Source organism: Nilaparvata lugens, chromosome 7, assembly GCF_014356525.2.
Source record: "Nilaparvata lugens isolate BPH chromosome 7, ASM1435652v1, whole genome shotgun sequence".
Classification (NCBI taxonomy): domain Eukaryota; kingdom Metazoa; phylum Arthropoda; class Insecta; order Hemiptera; family Delphacidae; genus Nilaparvata; species Nilaparvata lugens.
Window position 1 is genome coordinate 33581562 of NC_052510.1, and position 25181 is coordinate 33606742.

The following is a 25181-nucleotide window of genomic DNA, read 5'->3' on the forward strand; positions in this document are numbered from 1 at the left end:
TTATGATTTCCCAACTGCTGACAGTTATTATCATAATATAAAAAGTATAGCTTTCTTTTTATGAAATTAATGGATTTTGTTTAGAATGTAGGTTACTATTAAAACTAATTTATGGAATATTCACTTTATTGAATTCAACATTACTGATTTATTTTGTTTCTAAGGTTGTTTTTTCTGTTTTTGTTTCACTATTTAAAAGAACATTCTGCATAGCTTTGATTTATGTAATAATAGTATTATTGGGTTTTACCGACTTTCCGGCTGACGATTGTTTAATCAAGCCGTATAAATGTGTGTTTTCTCATTCATTGTATGTTGCAAATTTGAAGATTAAAGCATTATTTCTATTCTATTCTATTCTAACTTGTGTGCTGAAAGAAAAAGATCTGGGAGGAATGAGAAAATGAGAACAATAATAATAAAAATTAGTTTTATGAAACGGTGGCTGTTGAGAGGGGAGGGTACATCACAAGATGTTTGTACTCATTTCAACTGGTTTTATTTCAGTAAAAATCAGCTGGAAGTTTCAAGTGAGAATGCTATAGTGAGGTCCACGTTATAATGGCAGTGTAGGAAGATAGGAGAAAAGGGTTGCCAGATCTCAGCCTTGCCACCCAAACAGCTGATACAGGTTTATCTGATGAATTTAACTGTTCATTATTGTTGAAAATAGTTAATCATATTTTATTTGTAATAAAGAAAGTGTTGATAGCAACACCATTGCAAATCACACACTGCCATTAAAACGTGGACCTCACTATAGTGCGTGAATGCTGATTGCATTTGTGAGAATGCGCGCGCAACAGTCTAGAATGAGAGAGATTGATGAGAAGAGAGTCGACTGTGCGTGTGACGTATGACACTGTGACGTCTGTAAAGCGATGGTCCATCTCCGCATAGACTATCTCTCTCTTCACTAGCTGCACTCTGCTAACTCATGCTTTCGCCTATGGTACATCTGTACATAGCGAAAACTGGTTTTCTTTCAGTAAAAATCAGCTGGAAGTTTCAAGTGAGAATGCTATAGTGAGGTCCACGTTATAATGGCAGTGTAGGAAGATAGGAGAAAAGGGTTGCCAGATCTCAGCCTTGCCACCCAAACAGCTGATACAGGTTTATCTGATGAATTTAACTGTTCATTATTGTTGAAAATAGTTAATCATATTTTATTTGTAATAAAGAAAGTGTTGATAGCAACACCATTGCAAATCACACACTGCCATTAAAACGTGGACCTCACTATAGTGCGTGAATGCTGATTGCATTTGTGAGAATGCGCGCGCAACAGTCTAGAATGAGAGAGATTGATGAGAAGAGAGTCGACTGTGCGTGTGACGTATGACACTGTGACGTCTGTAAAGCGATGGTCCATCTCCGCATAGACTATCTCTCTCTTCACTAGCTGCACTCTGCTAACTCATGCTTTCGCCTATGGTACATCTGTACATAGCGAAAACTGGTTTTCTTTCAGTAAAAATCAGCTGGAAGTTTCAAGTGGGAATGCGAGTGCGTGAATGCTGATTGCATTTGTGAGAATGCGCGCGCAACAGTCTAGAATGAGAGAGATTGATGAGAAGGGAGTCGACTGTGCGTGTGACGTATGACACTGTGACGTCATCGATGGTCCATCTCCGCATAGACTATCTCTCTCTTCACTAGCTGCACTGTGCTAACTCATGCTTTCGCCTATGGTACATCTGTACATAGCGGGCGATCTCCGCATACTACACCGGTGTAGTATGCGCAGATCGCCCGCTATGTACAGATGTACCATAGGCGAAAGCATGAGTTAGCACAGTGCAGCTAGTGAAGAGAGAGATAGTCTATGCGGAGATGGACCATCGATGACGTCACAGTGTCATACGTCACACGCACAGTCGACTCCCTTCTCATCAATCTCTCTCATTCTAGACTGTTGCGCGCGCATTCTCACAAATGCAATCAGCATTCACGCACTCGCATTCCCACTTGAAACTTCCAGCTGATTTTTACTGAAATAAAACCAGTTGAAATGAGTACAAACATCTTGTGATGTACCCTCCCCTCTCAACAGCCACCGTTTCATAAAACTAATTTTTATTATTATTGTTCTCATTTTCTCATTCCTCCCAGATCTTTTTCTTTCAGCACACAAGTTAGAATAGAATAGAAATAATGCTTTAATCTTCAAATTTGCAACATACAATGAATGAGAAAACACACATTTATACGGCTTGATTAAACAATCGTCAGCCGGAAAGTCGGTAAAACCCAATAATACTATTATTACATAAATCAAAGCTATGCAGAATGTTCTTTTAAATAGTGAAACAAAAACAGAAAAAACAACCTTAGAAACAAAATAAATCAGTAATGTTGAATTCAATAAAGTGAATATTCCATAAATTAGTTTTAATAGTAACCTACATTCTAAACAAAATCCATTAATTTCATAAAAAGAAAGCTATACTTTTTATATTATGATAATAACTGTCAGCAGTTGGGAAATCATAACATAGAATTAATATTCCCTTTCATTTCGTCTTCCTATGATGTCCTCCTGAGAATATTCGAATAACCTATATTGTATTATATTATAACACGATACTTCTACCCAACTCAGATTCAATAAATAAGTTTCAATTTATTATACTAAGTTACCAGTTGAACTCCTGTGTAAGTAATCGCCTATAACGCCAGGCATCTCTACAGTTTTTAGGAGGCCAACCCTACCCAATCTCTTCCATTCATAAAAGAAACGAAATCATCCCTTGATAGCTCCCCAATTCCAAACCATTTTCTTCTCCATTCTCTTAAACAAGGACATCGAGCTATGAAATGATAAATATCCTCAATTTCTTTCAGATTACACATGGAGCAAACATAATTCCCATCAGCAACCCATGGCTTGTAGTTTAAATGGATCAGTTCACCCCTTGCTTTAAGTATCCACCTCATGACCCACATTTCATAATTATAATTTTTGTCACCCAGTTCCAAATTGAGAGTTTTGTACCATGTGTGGAAACGCCCATCTTGAGCATCCCGCAAAAAAATTTCCCTATGCATCTTGTTCAAACCTGTGATTATTCTTTTAAATGAGTCATCCCAATTTTCGCTATGTACAGATGTACCATAGGCGAAAGCATGAGTTAGCAGAGTGCAGCTAGTGAAGAGAGAGATAGTCTATGCGGAGATGGACCATCGCTTTACAGACGTCACAGTGTCATACGTCACACGCACAGTCGACTCTCTTCTCATCAATCTCTCTCATTCTAGACTGTTGCGCGCGCATTCTCACAAATGCAATCAGCATTCACGCACTATAGTGAGGTCCACGTTTTAATGGCAGTGTGTGATTTGCAATGGTGTTGCTATCAACACTTTCTTTATTACAAATAAAATATGATTAACTATTTTCAACAATAATGAACAGTTAAATTCATCAGATAAACCTGTATCAGCTGTTTGGGTGGCAAGGCTGAGATCTGGCAACCCTTTTCTCCTATCTTCCTACACTGCCATTATAACGTGGACCTCACTATAGCATTCTCACTTGAAACTTCCAGCTGATTTTTACTGAAATAAAACCAGTTGAAATGAGTACAAACATCTTGTGATGTACCCTCCCCTCTCAACAGCCACCGTTTCATAAAACTAATTTTTATTATTATTGTTCTCATTTTCTCATTCCTCCCAGATCTTTTTCTTTCAGCACACAAGTTAGAATAGAATAGAATAGAAATAATGCTTTAATCTTCAAATTTGCAACATACAATGAATGAGAAAACACACATTTATACGGCTTGATTAAACAATCGTCAGCCGGAAAGTCGGTAAAACCCAATAATACTATTATTACATAAATCAAAGCTATGCAGAATGTTCTTTTAAATAGTGAAACAAAAACAGAAAAAACAACCTTAGAAACAAAATAAATCAGTAATGTTGAATTCAATAAAGTGAATATTCCATAAATTAGTTTTAATAGTAACCTACATTCTAAACAAAATCCATTAATTTCATAAAAAGAAAGCTATACTTTTTATATTATGATAATAACTGTCAGCAGTTGGGAAATCATAACATAGAATTAATATTCCCTTTCATTTCGTCTTCCTATGATGTCCTCCTGAGAATATTCGAATAACCTATATTGTATTATATTATAACACGATACTTCTACCCAACTCAGATTCAATAAATAAGTTTCAATTTATTATACTAAGTTACCAGTTGAACTCCTGTGTAAGTAATCGCCTATAACGCCAGGCATCTCTACAGTTTTTAGGAGGCCAACCCTACCCAATCTCTTCCATTCATAAAAGAAACGAAATCATCCCTTGATAGCTCCCCAATTCCAAACCATTTTCTTCTCCATTCTCTTAAACAAGGACATCGAGCTATGAAATGATAAATATCCTCAATTTCTTTCAGATTACACATGGAGCAAACATAATTCCCATCAGCAACCCATGGCTTGTAGTTTAAATGGATCAGTTCACCCCTTGCTTTAAGTATCCACCTCATGACCCACATTTCATAATTATAATTTTTGTCACCCAGTTCCAAATTGAGAGTTTTGTACCATGTGTGGAAACGCCCATCTTGAGCATCCCGCAAAAAAATTTCCCTATGCATCTTGTTCAAACCTGTGATTATTCTTTTAAATGAGTCATCCCAATTAACTTCGTACTCATAATTTATACCAATTTGATTACTTAATTTCTTCCACTCTTTGAACCAGAAACATTTCTTTTGAATAACTTGTTGAGCCAGGAATTTAGGGAGCCTTTCATCTTTCATTTTCATAACTCTTAGAATATAATTGTAATGGAGTCTAAGGCAATATTCGAATAGAGGTGTTAGTTGAGTTTCAATAAACAACATATAATTCGGTGTATTTATTGGAAGTGCAAAAATCTTCTTGATGAAAAGGCGCTGCAACTTTTCTACACTATCATATTGTCTAAAACCCCACACCTGTGCTCCGTAACACAAGATCGCCCTTGCACAAGCTTTGAACAACTTACATTTGGCTGAAAAATCTACACTACTACTATTTAAAATACCTTTCCATGCCACATTCAATGCTAATTTTGCCTTGTCTAATTTATCACTCACTTGAGCTTCAAAATTCAAGGTTGGAGTTAGAACTACCCCCAGATATTTATACCTGTTGACACACTCTATCTGCTCATTTTTATATGTCCATTTCTCGCTCCTAGCCATTTTTCCCCCGTTCCTGAAAACCATTACTTTTGACTTATCTAAATTAGCTCTTAAATTACACCTTCCACAGTAACGCTCTAAATTGTTTATCATGTACTGGAGTCCCACTGGCGAGTCCGAAATCAAAGCTATGTCATCGGCATACAATAAAACCCTAATCCTCTTACCACCTATTATTTATCCTCCCCCTAATTCATCATGTAAGTCATTCATAAATAGGGAAAAAAGCAACGGGCTCAACAAACAACCTTGCCTCAAGCCTGACTTCGTTTCAAAACGTTGGGAGAGACCCCCATTGGCAGTACACCATACACTAGAAGTTGTGCCTTCATTCAATGCCCTCAAAATATTCAATGTCCTTGTTGAGAGACCTAAGAGACTAAGCTTATAAAATAGTGCATTCCTATCAATTGAGTCGAACGCGGCAGAGTAATCCACAAAAAAGCAATATAGTCCTACCCCTTTTTTTCAGCCAGCCGCAGACTAATGATGGATGTTAGGGCGAATATATTATCAATGGTCGAGTACCCCTTACGAAAGCCAGCCTGAAACTCGTTCAAGATTTTATCTTCCTCCACCCAGCAGTTGAGTCTATTAAGAATTAACCCTGCAAATATTTTGAAAAATGTTGATAAAAACTAATGCCTCTGAAATTAGCTACTACATCGCACTCACCCTTCTTGAAAAGGGGAAAAAATATTGACGACTTAAAGCTATGTGGGACTCTACCTGATGTAAATATAGAATTGTAGACATTCAGCAATTTGTTTAGAAAGTTATCAGGTGCATTTTTATAATACTCGAATGGGATCTGATCTTCACCAGGCGCTTTATTATTTTTTACTAATTTTAAAACTCTACTCAGCTCTTCCCTACTAAAATCTCTATCTAATCTGTTGTCAACTATGTAAGGATCAGCATAGAAATGAGGTAAAGCTAACATTTCGGGATTCAAGATGTGTTGGAAATAGTTTACCCAGTCTTGAGGAGTTATGGCGTTATTTACAATATTATTCCTTAATTTAAATTTATTCAGTGCTTGCCAAAAGTCCCTAGAGTTTTGTGCGGCAGAAATTGAATTTATTAGAGTCTTCTCATAGCTTTTACGTTTCTCGTAACATATTTTTTTAAATTTATTTCTCTCATATAAGTACAATTTTCTAGTGCAATCATTATCGATACGGTGATACAAATTTAAAAGAGATAAAACCTTGCTTCTGGCTTTCCAACACTCATTATCAAACCAAGCTTGCTTTCGTTCAAAACTAATTGAACTTTGACCGTTTCCTAGAGCAAGACCCACTTCTCGAATACATTCTGTGAGAGTTTGGCTTGCCTGATCGACATCATCACTTAATACTACATTATTAACTCTACTAGCTATCTTATCTTTATATTTTTCTCCGATAACTTTATTCCAAGCCAATTTCGGCAGTAACGGTAAACATTGATACTTATCAACTGTTTTCTTACCTACATTCAATACAACTTCGATAGGCAAATGGTCAGAAAAAGCCTGAGGAACTACTTTAAAATCAGCTACATAATTTAAATAATCTAAATTAATAGCTGCAATATCATTTACAGAATTGCCCATTGCTCCAACAAACGTCATTTCTCCTTCTAGATCGCCCTCCATTCTTCCATTTAATATAATAAATCCCAATTCTGTACACATATCTAAGTATCTACGCCCCCTACTGTTAACTATAGTATCTTTTGAATTTCTTCCACTACTTAACCCACTATACACAGTCCGACCTACATAACTAGACATTTTCTGTTCTTTACCGATTCGAACGTTTTTATCTCCTATCACTAGAAATCCCTCATCTGAGTTTTGCAGCAATACATTGTTCATCTCTTGAAAATCTCTTTCCCAGTTATTACAGTTGATATACAGGCAATACATTTAGGAAAACAGAATTATCTAATTTTATAACAATCGCTTTCATATATTATCAATATTTTTAAAATTCAACTTATCTCTGAAATCTGAGGTTTTATTAATACCTAGTAACATACCCCCACTAGCACGACCAAACTGAGAGCTTTTTTGCGCATAACACCAGATCGGTGGGGAAGGTTGTAGGTAACCAGGTCACTTGCCGCCCCCAGGGAAAGGGTATTCCAGAAAAATTTAATAGAAATCGATGGAACAAAACTTCAGCTATCATGTGATACCACTTTCAATTTTGGGCTCAATAATCACGCCGTCAGCGGGGTGGAAGGGTTGTAGGTAACCAGGTCACTTGCCGCCCCTTCAGGGAAGGTGTTTTTCAAAAAAATGTAAAACTAGGTATGAAGGTATGAAGAAACTCGTCAAAAATATGATACAGTACCAAGTTCTGAAAAGCTAAAATATCATTGAATAATCATTTTTTAAGAAAAATAAAATGAAAACTTGAAAATCAGTTTAATGTCCAGGTCAGAAGGTTGGATATTATTCAATTCTGATTATGATCTAACATAAAATTGGTGAAATTCTTATAACTATGTTAGTTTTGAATAGATTGATTTGAAACTCCATGGGTGTGTTAATTGTATGAAGGGAAACGTTCATGATTTTTTGTAGAATTTCCCTACGTTCCCTTCTCCGTCCCAAACCAAAAAAACATGGTAGTTCTGATGCTACATGCGAGAAAATTCAAAAGTCGCGCTATTCTGAGCTTCCTCTTTGCTTCGCGGCAAGGAACAGGATTGGATTAAATCGCCCGCGGAACAACACTATTGGTCTACTCAGAAGCGCGACTTTTGAATCCTCTCTCATATACCATCAGAACTACCATAATATGTTTTCGGTTTAGGAGTGAGGATGGGACGTAGGAAAATTCTACAAAAAATCATGAACGATTCCCTTCATACTATTAACACACACATGAAGTTTCAAATCAATCTTTCAAAACTAACAAAGTCATAAGAACTTCTCCAATTTGTTGTTAGTTTATAATCAAAATTGAATAATAACCAACTTTCCGACCTGGACATTTAACTAATTTTTGAGTTCTCATTTCATTTATGTTAAAAAAAAGATTATTAAATTATATTTTAGCTTTTCTGAGCTTGTGATCATATTTCATATTTTTGACGAGTTTCTTCATACCTATTAACACAATCAGGTATCTGATATGATACATGAAAGATTATTATATCTTATATGATACAGTTCTTGAGTAATTATCATTCATTCTGTATACTCTTGTATATTTTTGTCATTGAGTATACACCTAACTGGATGAATACTTCTTGTACAAATCAATTCGTATTCCGTATAATTCAATAATATTCTAGTAATTTGAATTAGAATAAAATATTATATGAGGAACTGTCATAAGGCTGTTGGAGAATGTTTATTATAGAATGTAGTAACAGTTTGTAGTATTCAACGTTTTAATTCAAGTTCAGTATACTTTCTTGTGCATATCATTTATCATTGTCATATACTGTACGATAGGTATCGATTGAAACTTGGAATAAATTTGAATATTAGGCGGTGTATTTAAAAAAATAATAGGCGATGTTTGGCAAAGATGAATTATTCCAAACAATATTGTGATTGTGTTGTCGAAATGCAATAAACCTTAGCTGCAATAAACTTGTAGATCTGGGAATTTTTTTATTCTCTAACTAGTCTATCAACCTCCTGCACACGTTATTCAGCTGTAGGTCGGTCAGAATAAATAAAATTTAAACGACCGCCATTGTGTTTTATGAATTCGAAAAATTGTCATAATTTATTCTTTTGTAGCTCTATCTAGTCACAAATCATTGTGCAAAGTTCCTATTCCTATTAGAAAACAAATTGTAAGTTAAAATAACAAAATGGCAGGTGTTAGAGTAACTGAGGACTTTCGGACAGTTTGAAAATTAAATAGAAAAATATGTTTTGTACCTAGGAACAATTCCCTAGAATATTGGTAGGAAGCTCGGAAACACTCTGTATATTGGCTTTGAACATCTATTGATCTGCACTCTGATAATCATAAAAATTCAACTCGTCAATCAGGCCATAATGAAACATGTTCATTGAACTTGAAAATTATAGTGGCGACGTAGATGAATTCAGTTGGCCCTTTAGAGGCGCACTAAGAAATCTTTTGGCGATATTTCAACTCTAAGGGTGGTTTTTAAGGGTTCAAAGTTCGTCTTTTAGCATGTATATTCTTGTTATTCCAATATCTTAAAATTATAATTGAAATGTCCATGCCATATGTTAATATAGAACTATAATCTAGAGAGAGTACCTCTTCGAACACAGTTGTTCTGGTAACTAAATTAAAAATTTTGTCAGGTTGGCATTAAGTAATAACGCCAAAGATACGCCTAAAATTGGAGTTTTCTCAGCTTTTCTGCGTTTCCTCACCTTTTTCAATAATTGATGGAAATATATTTAAAAAAATTCAGTACACAGGTTTAGCTGAGGTTGAAGAATTTTGTTCGCCAAAGATACGCCGATATAGTAACAGGTGTTTTCCGAGATCAATATCGATTGTCTGATTATTCAGAAACAATTATTGTTGTTTTGCATTAGGATTCTCTAGAAAATAATAAGTGATCAGAGAATCGACAGTCTTTAAAAAGTTGAATGAATATAAGTTTTGCGTAACCTTATCCGAGATAATGAAAACCGAGTTGAAAGTAATCAATTTATTATAAATATCGTTAAAATAAAGATAGTCATTAAAATGTGATAAGCATCCTCAAATTCTTCTACAACTTTGTCACACTCCATTCTCCCCCTTCGCAAGGACGTTGCAAGGGGGTCTTGGTCTGGACCCACCTCCCGAAATTCATATTTTCATTAAATTTCAAAAAATAAAGATGTTTTGAATCTTTCAAAAATGTTGAGCAGATTTTGCGTTTTATCAGCGTTTTCGAGGATACAGATGTTTAAAATTAATATAGAAGTACAGTTAGGGCAGATCAACTTTGTCTTTGAAAGGATTCGAAATTTCATTAGAGATAGGCCTACGCCCGAAAATAAGGGTTTCAGCGGTTTTCCAGCCTTCTTCTGTGTTTCCTTAGCTGCTGCCTGATGATACGCCTATTTCCTAAGCATTTGGAATGAGCTTTTCCTAGTTTTTCAGTAACTACTGAACTTGAAAAAGTTTAAAATCGATACACGGGTTCAGCTTAAGTGCTGTATTGAAGGGGTTTTCCCCAGTGTTTCATTGCATTTTTCTAGATTTTTCAAGTACATTGGAACTCAAAGAAGTTGGATGGAATTAATGTTTTGAAACTACTTCTCTACTTATCATTTATTTCTATGTCAAATTTCAAAGTACTAGACTGAAATACACAAATCCTTTTAAAGTATCATATAATGTATATGTTACGTTTTCGTATAACGTACTATGTCTCTACATGGGAATTAATATTTTTAATAATCTTCATTAGAATAGACAAAGATATTTGCAACTCTAAGGTACTTTGATGTAATTGAGCAGTAATTGCGTTGAACTTGAAAGTCTCTATAATATATTAAATATTTGAAGGGAGAATGTGGAATGTAAATGGAGGCGAGTGAAGCGAGCCGACTCTTTTTGTGTGTCATACCTCTTTCTTTAAACAAGCAATATTTCTTTTTTCAATACTTCCAAATATATCATGATGCCATAATGTGAGCATAGTGTAATAAATTGTATTTGTAGAAAAATTAATGGATTCTCCAAACATATTGGATTGCAATTGCCAATATGGCTAGTCCCATATTGATACGCGACGCGGCGGGACACGAGTCTGCTAGATGAGATAATATTATTTTTATGATCATAATATTGTAATTTTCACAATGAGACAGAGGTTCATTATAAATCAAATATGAGACAAAGCTTCATTATAAAAAAATGAACATTATAATTTTATGATGTTAACTCATATAGCAGACTGGGGTTACATCATGTCACGTCGCGTGTCGTCGCAATATGTGACCAGCCTAGAAGTTAGGTTTCAAATCTTGGGTTTTTATAAAGTTTATAAATTGATAAGTGTATAACTTTAACCAGGTTTCAGAAATCTACAACCCCTCTTTCTATAGGTGCGTACAGACTTACGCGCCACAAACACGCGTATTTCGCTTTTCATCAGCTCTATATCTTCTGCATTTGTACAGAAACAGTAAAATACAGATATAATAGGCATAATATTAGCTGATGAAAAGAGAAATACGCGTGTTCGTGGCGCATAAGCCTGTACGCACCTTCACAATGAACAGTTCTCACTCTTGAATGTTCCCCTGTCAAGAATAACTTATGCTGCATACCTGAGATTAACTGATATATGTATGATGTAGCTCACCTTAATATAATATAGCCATGAATTATAAAATCTGATTCACAAATAAGGTCCATATTGTTCTTACGTGACTGTGTTTTTGATATAAATTGTATTTGGTGAATACCAACCTATGTAGGTAATCATTAGCCTAATTATTGAATATTTAATATTTCACTTCTGGCCCCTCCCACAGCAATACATAAATCCTGGCTATGTCTTCAACCCTCAACTGACAATAAGAGTAAAGAAAAAGAAAAAATAGAATTGAATCGTTTTCAACTGTTGCAATTATTTCACAGAAACTTGAATTTATATTGTTTTATTTTTTCCAATAAAAAAATTTTATTTTTATGTTACAAAGACTGAAAGCTCAGAAGCTTAGGCGTGGATAATATCGTACAGGACGACTGTTCTGGAGACTTTTTTTAATATACGATTTTTCTGGCGATTTGAGCCCTGAATAATTTGTACTGCAAACTAAAATATTATAATTGATATTATTGATTCACAGCCAAGTATAGATATTCAGTTGTAATAAACCAGTGTGTACGGTTAGTGGTTTTGGGTACGAATTAAAATGGCTGGTGCATTGAAAAAGGAGCTTAATGTGGATTATTCATGATATTAGATTATGGTGATGAGTACAGTAGTAAACGTTTTATTTGTTCTTATTACCATTTTTCATAATGGTGGTTATTCATAATAATAGTTTGATTATCTGTTTCCCAAAACTGTCTAGTCCTCAGTGAACCTATACACAGTACTACTAAATTTCAAAATGTTCTGCTCATTGATTTTCGAAAAAAGCTTAGAAAACGTAGAAATAGTGACAATCACTGAACACTAATGAATGATCAGTTTTCAGGAATAACCATTTTCAACTACAATATGGGAGAAAATATTTTGATGGGAATTCCCCTACATAATCCAGATGCATTGGAATCCTGGTGATAGTTTGTTCATAATATACTGAAAATATGTATTGATCTCTAATGAATTTTCTACAAGCTCAGTTTTTACCAAATAAATTTTTCAAATTGAAGATCTTGTAAAGTTAATACAATCAGAATCCCGTGAAAACTGTGCTATACAAAATTCATAGTTTATAATAACATTTTTCCAAATTTTGGACGCATTTTTGAATGCGTTTTATTGAAAAGACTATGCTTGTACAAAGTTAAAGCTTCACAACATATTCTGACAACGTGAAGTTTGAAGTTTCTTTTCAATTTTTCTAAAATATTTCGACACCTGTGCACTACAAGTTCACAGAGCGTTAGGAAGCCTGTACCTTTGGTGTTATTTTGTAGCATCAATATATTCAATATAAAGCATGATAATATCATTCTAGAATGATGTTTAAAAATGCATATAGAACATTGATAAACAGAAAATAGACGATAAATAAATGAATGAATTTATTTCTAGTTAAAAAATATCATAACATCCAGTAGAAATTAATTCATTAAGAAAGATATAGTAATAGTAATTCTATAATATTATAAAGTATAGAATTGGCTTACACACATATGGGATGGGAAATTCGCGAATGAGGCATTCGCGTGAGAACTACTCAACTGATTCACTTGAAATTTTGTACGATGATTCTTGATTTACTGAGGAAGATTATATTTTATGCCTACCTACATCATGTTTGTTAATTAATGAGTAATAAAAACAAATTTATTTATTCTGTGATACAAAGAGGATGAAAGAGCCAATCGAATCGTTTTATTATTGATTGTCAATATTTACAATTGAATATGTTCAATATCAAAACCTAAATTCAATCTGAACCACTATTCAGTGCTTTAAAAATACCCTTGCGGAGTATGGTTTAACTGCTGGTATTATTTATATTTATGATTATAATTATTCTATGAGTCTAGTTCAAGCAGCATAATTATTCAAGGTTTATTGGTGATAATAAACTGGACTTCTGTATATGGCACAAAAAAACTGAAATCCATTCGAAGACAAAAATTTAGATTCTATCATTTTAGATTATTTTGGATTATATTTATTATGTATTCCAACGCTGGTGAACAGTGAGTAAATAAAATAACTGTTGTAGCTTATAATATTGTTTACTTATTATTAAATAGTATAATAATATATAAAAATAATATTGTTTAATTATTATTCTAGAAGAATCGCAAAGCGTAGATTTGTAGAGAGAAGAATAAAAAGAATTTGATTTATGTAGGTACTGAAATTCCAATTTCCAATACAGTTTATCAATATAGATGTAATAACGACATGATAGTCATTATTCAATAACATTCCTAATTAGCCAGATATAATCGATTATATCTGTATAATCAGTATTTACTCACTGTTCACCAGCGTTGGAACACATAATAAATATAAGCTCTTGTTCTATAATGAAAGTTGTTCTATAAAAAAAATTATTTATTTATGTCAAGTGAATAGTAAGGGAGAGTAGGTGAACAAGAGTGTGAGAGAGAAGTACTGTATAGACGTGTGTGCTTGTGTGAGAAAGAAGGAATGTATAGGATTGATTGAAAGATACATTGACAGAGCATCAGGTACGCGCGCGCGCGCGCGCGGAATTATTATTTTTTCCTTATAATATTACTATTGTGTATGGTGTTCTATGAGAGAGAACGAGGGAGAGTGAATGTCGAGAGAGAATGATTGTACTGAGCGAGCGGTGGGAGGGGAGCACGTGTGTGAGAAAGAGGGAATGTATATGATTGAGAGGAAGAAACTTTGACAGAGCAGAGTCTTCTATGAGAGAGAATGAGTGAGAGTGAGGTTTGAGCATGGTGTCGAGAGAGAAAAAGGGTATCGAGCAAGCGGGGGGAGCGGAGTTGTGGGGAGAGAAATACCCCTCAATGACGTCATAGTTTCGATAGGATAGGTGTGACGTCATTTACGCGTGACGTCATTCATGGGCGTTCTGTACATAGTGGGCGATCTCCGCATAAGACACCGGCTCTATTTTTCCAGCGTAAGCAAACCTATTGTTCTATTGAATATAGTAAACGACACTAAACTACACTAAACGACACTACTATAACTATGTATACTATTACTGAAATACTATTAAACACTCTCTACATGTTACCACTTCGGTGTCTAACCGCTGACTGTTGTACGCTGATGATACCACTTTTCTTCATTCTCACTCAGATACACACACACTAAAGAATATGACAGCTAATACGTTAATAACTTTGGTGTAAACGCGGCTTTAGACCTCACATCGCTCGGTCAACTAGATGCTGTTAGTGTAGAATAGTACATAGTATATTAACAAATATTGTAGCAAAAATGTATAGTATATCATTCTAAATCAAATTCATACAACATTAACATTTTGTTAATAACTTTGGTGTAAACGCGGCTTTAGATTCAAGTCGACGGTTTGGCATTTCTCTTAATGTTTATTGTATGTTGCGCATTTACGGCGAAACGCGGAAATAGATTTTCATGAAATTTGACAGGTATCTTCTTCTTCTTTGGCTGTGCCTTATTATCCCATTTAAATGGGGCCGGCATTCTTTCCTCTTAAGCTTTATACACACCAAACTATTTTGATCTGCAGAGTGGCAGAGCAACAGAGCACAGATATCTGAGCGTCCGCAGAGTTTGTATTCACATCAAAAAACATCTGTGGGCCGACAGAGCTTTTCGCTCTGCTCTCAGTTGCGCTCTGGCCGAGGGAAGATGATGTCAAACCAGTATGTGCCGTGTTAATACACGGCATTCATTTATAAATTAATTTTATAAAAGTGTTCCTTGGCTCAATAGGGGCAACGATAATAGCAGTGACGATGCTCTTCTTTTGCTATACTCTTATAGTAGTAGTGGTTGATCTCATTGGGTGCACCCAAGAAATAAGAAAAGAAAAATTCATGGCGAGTTCAATCACTTTATGCGAGATCTCCAAGCTGATGGAGACAAATTTAGGGCTACTTCAGATTTAGTAAGGACCAATTCAGTAAAGTTTTATCATTTATTAATGATAAAATTAAAGAATAAGATACCAACTACAGAGAATCTATAAGTAGCAGAGAACGACTAGCTGTCTGCTTAAGGTGCAGACTAAATAGTGATGATAGTATATTGATAGTTAATGTTTATTTATTATTGTATTAATTATATGCTAGAAGTAAATATATTATTGAAACATTCTTTGCATCGTTTGTTATATGATAGGAGACATTATATACAATCTCTCATACTCAATCTAAGTTATACTTCAAGAGTGATATTTCTCTAAATTTTCCTAATTAATCCACTGTATTGTAGTTTGAAGTACTACCATAGAGAAACAATAGCGTAAGTAGATATCCCATGGTATAGGGCGTTTATGTCGCAACTTTTACTGTTATCCCAAGCCAATTACTGTCGATTATTGTCGATATTATTGTCGATTTTTACTGTTTTGACCGTGTAAGAGTGTATGAACGGCACAATATGAGAGACTACCAGCGTCATAAAGCTTCACAGGAAAGAACTACGTGGACTACCAGCTTGAGATAACAGTAAAAGTTGCGACATAAACGTCCTATACCATGGGATATCTACTTATGCTATTGTTTCTCTATGGTACTACGTAGTGAGTTTCTTGATTGTTTGAATTAATTGGGTATTAGTAGTTCATAATGATCGCAGCAGTCAACAAGTAATTGCTGACTAGCCTGCAAGACAGCAATTCAACTGATATTTTTCATGAATTATTATGACATGTTGATAATGCAATTATAATAATAATAATATAATAATATATATATTATAATAATATATAGGCCAGTTTCACACGGCAGTCCTCGCTCCTTGAAGATCATATTACTGAAGATCATATTTCATATTTTGGAGCTCTCCTGTATTTTTACATGGGGATCTTACGAATAAGCCGACAGATCTAACAACTACGCCGATGTTTGCTCAAAGTATGACTCATCACTTTTTCTCAAAGTCTAACTTCCTTAAAAATATAGATAGGAGATTTCTGATTTCGGATTTGGATTCAGTGACCCCAAATTCTTTAAAGTGTAAGTCCCATTTTCAAAAATACCCAAAAACAAGGGAGTTATAGCTGTTTTTAATATAGCTTTCCATTATCATATGATTATATAGTATATACTAAGATAATAATACTCCTGCCTCACAAAGGGACAGGCAAAGGTTTCAAGAAGTTTTTGAACACCTGAGAAGTTTAAACATAAACATTTTTAATTTTTAAAAGTTCTAGTTTTCCAAAAAAATATTGAACTATGAAAAGATGAATCCAAATATGAAATCATAAATCATCTCCACTCATCACCCAATAAAATAGGAGGAAAAGGAATGTTGTACAGTAAAATTCACTAAATTTCAGTTGTCATTCAACAATCCAATTTATCAGGTTCAAATCGTTGAATATCACTTTAAATTCCCAGCAACTATTGACTATTTCTTTTTAACTTCCATCCAACTTTTGGTGACTTCATTCCGATCTTTGTAGATGTCAAGACTTCTATCCCAAAGAACAGGTCGGTTGCAAACTGCAGTAATCAACAGCTCCACATCAAACTCAGACATCGCGTAATGACAGGTGTCAAAGTCAAGTCAAGTAAACAACGGACAAGTCAACAAGTGTCAACTGGAGAAGTGAGTGAGCAAGCACAGTGCTGCCATAATGCGAAAAGCATAACCATTGTACCAACTATTCTAAATTATCGTACTGTATTTCGTGGAGCCATGCTTTGTTAAAGCCAGTTACTTAGAAAGCGTTTTTTTATTGTTCGATGTTTTGTCGTCCTTATGAATTCTGATGAAGCAAACATAATGTTATTTAAGAAGTTGTGCTGAACCTGTAATTCATAGAATTCTTAGAATTCATAGGAACGGTAAAAAATCAATTTTACGAAAATCGATTTACATGTAACTGGATTTTGAAGATCAATACGATAATGTGCTCTATCACAATTTAATCACAGAAATGTTCAAGTGAAAACGTTGGGCGCATACCTTCTGCCATGAGGAGACAAATAAATTTATGAAAAGCTTGATAGCTTGAATATCTGATATTTGTTACACGTTTTTAGTCTAAGGCATATGTCTTAGACTAATTTTTAATGTTTCTTCAATCGGCAGGAAATCTTTGGTTTTTCAAAGTTATCTTACTCCCTTATTTTGGGGTATTTTCAGAAATCAAGATAAATATCCTACCAAATTTCCTACACGAATACAGTGTAAGTTGTATTATAATAGCTACAGTACTTACGTACTGTATAGTACAGTACCTGTTCGTTTTTACTGTATAATTATATGATAATTGAAAGCTTTATTAAAAACAGCCATAACTTCCTTGTTTTCGGATATTTTCGAAAACGGGACTTACCCTATTAAGAATTTGGGGTCACTGAATCTAAATCCGAAATCAGAATCTTTCTATCTTCATTTTCAAGAAAGATAGTTTTTGAGAAAAAGTGGTGACCGGAGAGACGTAGAATCACCATGTGAAAGTGACGATTTGTCCGCTAGTATATCGATCCAAGCCGGTTTCTGCTTGCCTCGAGGGGAAAAGACGTGACAAAACGAGGTTCCTGGATAGGAGTCACCATGTGAAAGACACGATTTGACTCAATGTACTTCGACAAAAAAACGTGAACACTGCAGTGTTCAAGTTGCACGTCTCCTATCGTGTGAAAGTAGCCATAGGATAGCTCTACCAATCTGTTGCTCCCAATTCCCAAATATTATGATATAGGCCTAGAGTCAGCATATCAACTAATGTTAGCTTGTGGGGCTAACATTACGCTACCGTAGTTGATATAATTGACTCTAGGCCTATGTCACTTCATTATCATAATTTATATTTAACTCAATACTATTAATTATATTATTGACTCTAACCACGGAATAAGGAAATACTTGAAAAAATACTTAACAAATTCTTAAAAATTGTTTCTCACCTCGTGCTACCGTGCTCCAAGTAATAATTACCGTATTATCAATGTAATAATTGACTACAATTATAATTCTTTATGTGTATCACGTAATTGAATTATATTGTTAGGTACTTAACAATAGTACTTATTCCACATATTTTACATGATAGATGAATATTCTTCTATGGATCATTGGTTATTTGCTCAATCAATGAGTTTCTATTCACCTTCAACTATTGTAGAGGATTTATGTATTAAATTTCACTTGATTTGTCTGTTGTACTTACAGAAACTAAAACAAACATACCTCCCCTACTGGGAACAGAAATGGCTACTATTCAATTTGATACTGACTTTGATCATCATTATGCTCTGTGGTGTTGTCATCCACCAGATAGGCAACACTCGGCTTTACTACAATACGTCGCATATCACTGAGATGCTGACTGCTCCAAAAGCAGGCACCATTGCATTCAAGAATGTCACAAATAGCACTGAGTGAGTAAGCCTAGGCCCAACTAACAAGTACAGTAATCTGAAAACAGAATGCTCACTAATAGTCACTTCACTTATCACAATTTATTATGGAAAGATTAAATCAATAAAATTAAGGATGATTTTCATTTTATAACATTCATGTTCTAACATTATTATCCAACATTGGACAACAATAACCAATTATTGATTCTTCAATCCCCATTTTCCAATAGATAGACCTTCAATTATCCATGGTAGCCTACCATGACTGTGTTTCCATCAGAAATTATCTACCTAGTATACATTCTCATTTTATCAAAATATTCGGAAATCGTGATCAGTGAGTCAGTGATTTCAAAATTCTATAAATATGGATCTGTCATTACTACTTATGTATCATTCAATACAATGAAACTCTGTCTATGTCATGACTCAAAAGGAATCCATTGTTGGATTACATTTATTTTACTGTGTGTTCCCATCAAAAGCAGTATTCTCATTTATGAAAAAATATCATTTTCATCTATGTAAGCTATCATTTCATAGAATAAAATTCTGTTTCTGTCATGAACGAAAGAAATCCATCGTTAAGAGTATTTTTTTAATTATTTCAACAGATTTTATGAGTACGTTAAAAAAAATCTTCTGCCTGCACTGTATTTGAAATCCTGTTACAATGAAACGGGTAAGTGTGATTTTTAATTGTTTCAATCCATTGACGTACTCATATATAATTCATAGTGTGGAACTCACTTTTAAAGCTCATTCTTCTGGAACTAATTAAAATTCTAATATGGCACGGACCAATGAAAAATTCAAATATTGAAAAATCTATTTCCAGACTATATTAGAGCGTCACGCTCACTCATAAATTCTGTTGTCGGTAAGCCGTGAACATTAATTAATGGGCATATAAAATATATCATACTAGCCGTCAGGCTCACTTCGCTCGCCATATCCGTCTAGCCAGGGGGCTCCGCCCTCTGGACCCCCGGACTGGATCGTACAAGAATGAGATTTGCAGGCTCGCGTTTCATTTGAGCATTTTTATCATAAGTTAGGACGATCCAGTCGGGGGTCCAGACTAAACGTCTGGCTAAACGGATATGGCGAGCGAAGCGAGCCTGGCGGCTAGTAATATAATATTCCCAGGAATAGCTCTGATTGAAGTAGCAGTGCCCAATCAATATTTTTCCGCGATAAATGCATTTCAATCTTCAACTTGGTGCCAACCTAACAAAGTCAACTTAATGCCAACCTGACAAAATTATTAATTTAGTTACCAGTTAACAACTGTTTCGAAGAGGTACTCTCTCTAGATTATAGTTATATATTAACATATGGTATGGACATTTTTCAATATTATAATTAAGAGAATAAGAAGAATATATATGCTAAAAGACGAACTTTAAACCCTTAAAAACCACCCTTAGAGTTAAAATATTGCCAAAAGATTTCTTAGTGCGCCTCTAAAGGGCCAACTGAACATATACCTACCAAATTTGAACGTTTTTGGTCCAGTAGATTTTTAGTTCTGCGAGTGAGTGAGTCAGTCAGTCAGTGAGTGCCATTTCGGTTTTATATAAATACTGTATAGATTAGTATGATTATATATTTTTTGATTATTTACTGTATATACAGAGTGTCCCACCAAGGTTGTAACAACCGTTAACCATAGATTCTACTCGACATTTCTGACAAAAACTGTTGATTAAACTTTTTTCCTATCGACCTTAGTTTTCAAAATATATCGATTTTTCGATATTTTCAGAATGTGTCTACTTCTGGTCATTAAATACTCAATAACTCGAAAACTACTTGTCGAATTTCAATTTCAAGGGTATAGTTGGAAAGAGAAAAACATTTCAAACAAGATTAATGTAATTTTATCTGTTGTAAGATATTTTGTAGTTTTTTATTAGGGCTTAAACTTGAAAAAATGCAAAATTCTTCAAATTCAAAGTGAAATATCAAACCGTTTTTTCTCGGTTTTTCTCCGGGTGATTATAGTGGTTTCAATAATTCAAAAACTTCTCCATTTCATAAGCTCTCGAATGAGTATAAATTCGAAAAGGCAAGTTTCATGATAAAGTGTTCAAAATATCTGGAATGATATCTGGAATGAACACCTTCAAAATGAGGAAATTCACAAACAGCAAGCATCAAGTGGTTATCCTAGGGTGAAATCACCTGATTCCTCTCTGACAATATTCACAAGTTTTGATCAATATTTCAACATTCTACAATGATATGACTTTTTCAATAACTTGAATTATTTTCCTAAGGGTGAAATCACCTGATTATTGCATTATTTTCTGTAGCATATAGCCTATGTTTATGTTTATGTTTTGAAGGGACGGATTCAAAGATCCAAAGGTTTGAAGAACCTCACATGTCAACCGAAGTTTATTGTGTGTCCCAAAAGTATGTTAGTTAGGCAAACCAACTCCTGTGTCCATCAAGATCCAGGAGTTTCTTCCCTATACCAACATCCCATTCCTCGCCTGGTTGCTTACAGCCAACTCACCTGGTTGCTTACAGCCAAACAGAGCCCTTCTTCTAGCTTTAAGACTTCTGCAATCCAGTATGATATGCTTAGCAGTCTCTTCAGACTGATTACAAAGCCTACACATCTGGCTTTCATTTCTGAGTCCAATTGTGTGGAGATGTTTCCTGAAGTGGCCATGTCCAGTTATCAGGGCAATTACCTGCTTGCTTGACCTGAACTCTACCCAGACTCACCAGCCACCTGGTGAAGTGAGGGCTTGTTTCTACCAGCAGTCTTTTGCCAAGTGCTTGACCAGGGTGACCCTGCCATTGCTGGTGGTGTAAGTCCCTGGAAGTAGATGCTATTTACGGGTGGTGCGAGACTTTTTTGCGACTTTTCCCCCCCTCCCCACTCACCCCGCACCCATCCTACCTTCCCCCCTCCCCCCGCACCCATACTCCCTTCCCCCCGCACCTCTCCCGCACCTCTCCGAGAAGAAGAAGGAGAGGAAGATGATACTCTCTCTCTCTTGTCATGCTCTAGTTAGAAGGAGAGGAAGATGATACTCTCTCTCTCTCTTGTCATGCTCTAGTTAATATAGTCATGGCTAATTACATTTAGTCATGCTCAATTACATTTAGTCATAGTCTATTTGATGATTAATAGTAGAGAGAGAGATATGTGTGTGAGAGAGAGAGGCAATCTACTGACAGATTTAAGTGAAACGAACTTCTGTCAAATTTAACTGAAACATGTTCTTGACAACAGGTTGTACACACAACGAACACTGCCAGATTTAAGTGAAACGAACTTCTTGTGAAATGAATATCTTACTCTCAGATTTAACTGAAACATGTTCTTGACAACAAGTTGTACACACAACGAACACTGGGAGATTTAAGTGAAACGATCTTCTTACTATCATAAATTCTAGATGTACTTGACAACTAGGATGAGATTTTATCATTCTCCCAAGAATATATGTCCAGCAGTAACATTCAAATCCCATCTTTTCAAAACTCTTTATGTGCCAAGCATAGTTGAATATTCTTTGGAAGAATAATAGTGAATTCAAAGTTCTTTTCTGAATCTATATTGATATAAATCATTCTCACCAAATCTTACATTCTTAACATATTATCAAACTGAAAAACATTGTCATTTCTTGTTGTAGTTTTCACAACACTATGTAGCAACGTTTGCTTACCGTGAGACAACCTTGGGCGTTATCATTACGCACCAATTCTGCTCTTGGCTGATGATTAACATGTTTCAAAATTTCACTTCAGAGAGCTTACAAGGATGAATGCTGTTGCGGTCTAATTCAATACTTCACTATTGTCACGTTTTGCAATTTTAGTTCACATAGCTTACAAGGACAAATGCAGTTCCGGTCTAATTCAATACTTGAGTATTGTCACGTTTTTGCAGAGTTCACAAGCACGAATGCATCTCTGTTCTAATTCATCTCAAATTCGTGCATTAACACGTTTCGTACATAATCTTGTTTCAGCTTGGAAAAATGCATGTGAACATTGAAATAGAATGTAGCTATTTCTCCCAAGCAATTTGCATAGTGAAAATCGGTTAAAGATTGATATGATCCTAACTTTAGGGTTTTAGAACATCGGCGTAGATTGAGAGACCCATCTTATCGGTTATTAAATCACCTACTTGATCTTCTGTCAAATTATGCGATTTCGCCTCAATCCAATTCATATGGAAACTAACTTTCGCATAATTTCGCACTATTTGGTATGCTATTCGGTGTATAAATAATGTGAGATAATCGGTGAATGTAGCTGAACATTGTAATCTTGTCACTTCATCATTCTCTGTATTTTTAATTGAAGTTGCTATTTCCTCACGAATTGATTTAAGTGTAGCTTGTAATTCATCTTTCTTAATAAATGCTTGCATTTCACTACTCAGATCATTTTTCAATACATAAGTTTCGCTAAACGTAGTTAGCAATGTATTCAAATCGTTTTTTGAAACAAATTGTTCAATCCCCTCCATAAGATTTGTCTTTATCATATTAGTCATTGCAGATAATCGATCTTCTAACTCTTGTTTTGTTATAACAATGTTATTCAATGCCTGCACAGTTTTATCCAAATATTCCTTATCAACCGATAATGAATGAGTTTCATTTACTCTAGTAAAAAGTTCTGTGCTAAGCTGTTTCAATCTGGTATTTAGATAATTTCTATCTAATACTTGCAAATCTTTAATCTTGTCTGAGATAACTTTCAATTTCTCATCCAAATAATTCTTGTCAACTTTATTATCGTTGATCGTATTCAAGTGTGATCTGAATATCTCTGTTGTTGATTTGAGATCATGAAGAGAATTCTCCAAATTGATAGATTTCTCTTTAAGTCCCCTATCAATATTGTCAGATAACTGTTGTAATGTACTGAAGATGTGTTCCTTTTCGATCTTGTTCAATCCAATATTCTTAACTATATTAGATAATTGTGAATCTAAATACGAATGCAGAGATTCACTAACACCCTGTTGATTAATTGCCTGTATTATTCTCTCACTAAAACTGGTAAGATCTGGTCCATTCCATACAATGTCTTTCTTCGCGGCGACTCTCTCGCTTTTACCTCCGAATCTGTGCACGCTCATTCTGCAACTAAACAATAATTTCACCTTCACGCAATTCTTCTATAATTGATGCAATCTCAACATCATGAGCTGAGTGCCCAGCAAGTTTTGATGATTTTAATAAATGAAGTCTCTGAACCAATTCGTCATAGTTGTCATAATATTGGTAATTCTATTGCTAGAAGTATTTTTTGCAAATTTCAATAAGCCAGAACCTCTCTTACTTGTTTTTTTAACAGGAAACAGCATTTGAATTAAGCGAGACTTTACACCACTGTTACGTTTCACATATCCTCGTCTATCCAAATGAACTTTTGTTATTGATAAAATCTTCTTGTATTTATTTAGATCTTTTTCATCAAAGAGATATGAATTTGGTCTTTGCACAAATAACAGTTCTAATAGTCCATGTGTAATTCGGAATTTTTCGTTATCAATATAAAAGAAATAGTTATCAAAGCTAACAACCATCTCACCCATAAAATATAATTTTCGGTCAGAATCGTAGGAAATTCCATAAGGAATCGAGTTATCCAATTTTTCACTATGAAATGTATACAAATATTGTGCAAGCACTTGATTCTTTATCTTCTTTATTTTACCGCTTGTATCACTCTCAAGCCTAGTTGAATTAAATATACTTGATTCGTTCATGCTTAGATCTTTTTCAATTGCTGATGGTGATGCAACTTCTATTGTTTCATCATCATGTTTTTCTCCCAATTCCATACTTTCGTCTTCTTCTTCTTCTTCTTCTTCTTCTTCTTCTTCTTCTTCTTCTTCTTGTTCCTCCTTTTTTGGTATAAAACTCTGATCAGAGTGGTGAGAAGATTTAGTTTTCCCCATTTCAACTAAAGGTGTGATAATCGGTTTAAAAAGTTTTTCTCTGTAATTTTCAGATTGCTTTTCAAAATGTACAATGCTTCTATGTTTATCTCTAATAACTTTCCTCAATTTCTCAATCTTATCGATTAGAGCAACACTAGCGTTTTGTCTTCTACAAGACATCCTCATTCTTCCACTGCTACTCACTCTCTACTGAATGTCAATAAAGTTATCCAGACCCTGTCTATATTTTCCACTATTAGCTGTACATTCGGTCATAATAGTAAGAAAACTATGCTTCTTAGAATTCCACACATTTGAACACAATTTACTGAAATCTCTGAAGCAAATATCTTCACCCACATAGTCTCTATGTATTAATT

The 25181-nt window shown here is 34.6% G+C and overlaps 2 protein-coding genes across 3 annotated transcripts in view; one reads left to right on the top strand and one right to left on the bottom strand.

Moving 5' to 3' along the window:
- LOC111056057 (polycystic kidney disease protein 1-like 2) overlaps window positions 1-25181 on the top strand; it is a 127479-nt gene that overhangs the window by 64163 nt on the left and 38135 nt on the right. The window contains exons 13-14 of the mRNA XM_039432581.1: window positions 18682-18890; window positions 19487-19554. Of these exons, the coding sequence (XP_039288515.1) occupies window positions 18682-18890; window positions 19487-19554 (277 nt within the window). The remainder of the gene's footprint in view (window positions 1-18681; window positions 18891-19486; window positions 19555-25181) is intronic.
- On the bottom strand, window positions 1746-5339 carry LOC120352373. Of its 2 annotated transcripts, none has more exons than XM_039432584.1 (2): window positions 4621-5339; window positions 1746-3048 (listed from the first exon to the last, which is right to left on the bottom strand). In XM_039432584.1, exons 1-2 carry the CDS (start codon window positions 5302-5304, stop codon window positions 2695-2697), a joined length of 1038 nt encoding a protein of 345 aa, XP_039288518.1. In that variant the 5' UTR covers window positions 5305-5339; the 3' UTR covers window positions 1746-2694. The 2 variants fall into 2 exon arrangements, with proteins under 2 accessions (XP_039288518.1, XP_039288517.1); XM_039432583.1 differs by having other exon boundaries at window positions 1746-2995; window positions 4568-5339.

Coding starts and splice junctions, on each gene's coding strand:
- LOC120352373 (XM_039432584.1), bottom strand. CDS start 5,304: ATGATAAACAATTTAGAGCGTTACTGTGGAAGGTGTAATTTAAGAGCT. Junction 3,049..4,620: donor TAATCACAGGTTTGAACAAG/ATGCATAGGGAA, acceptor GGTTTGAACAAG/ATGCATAGGGAAATTTTTTT.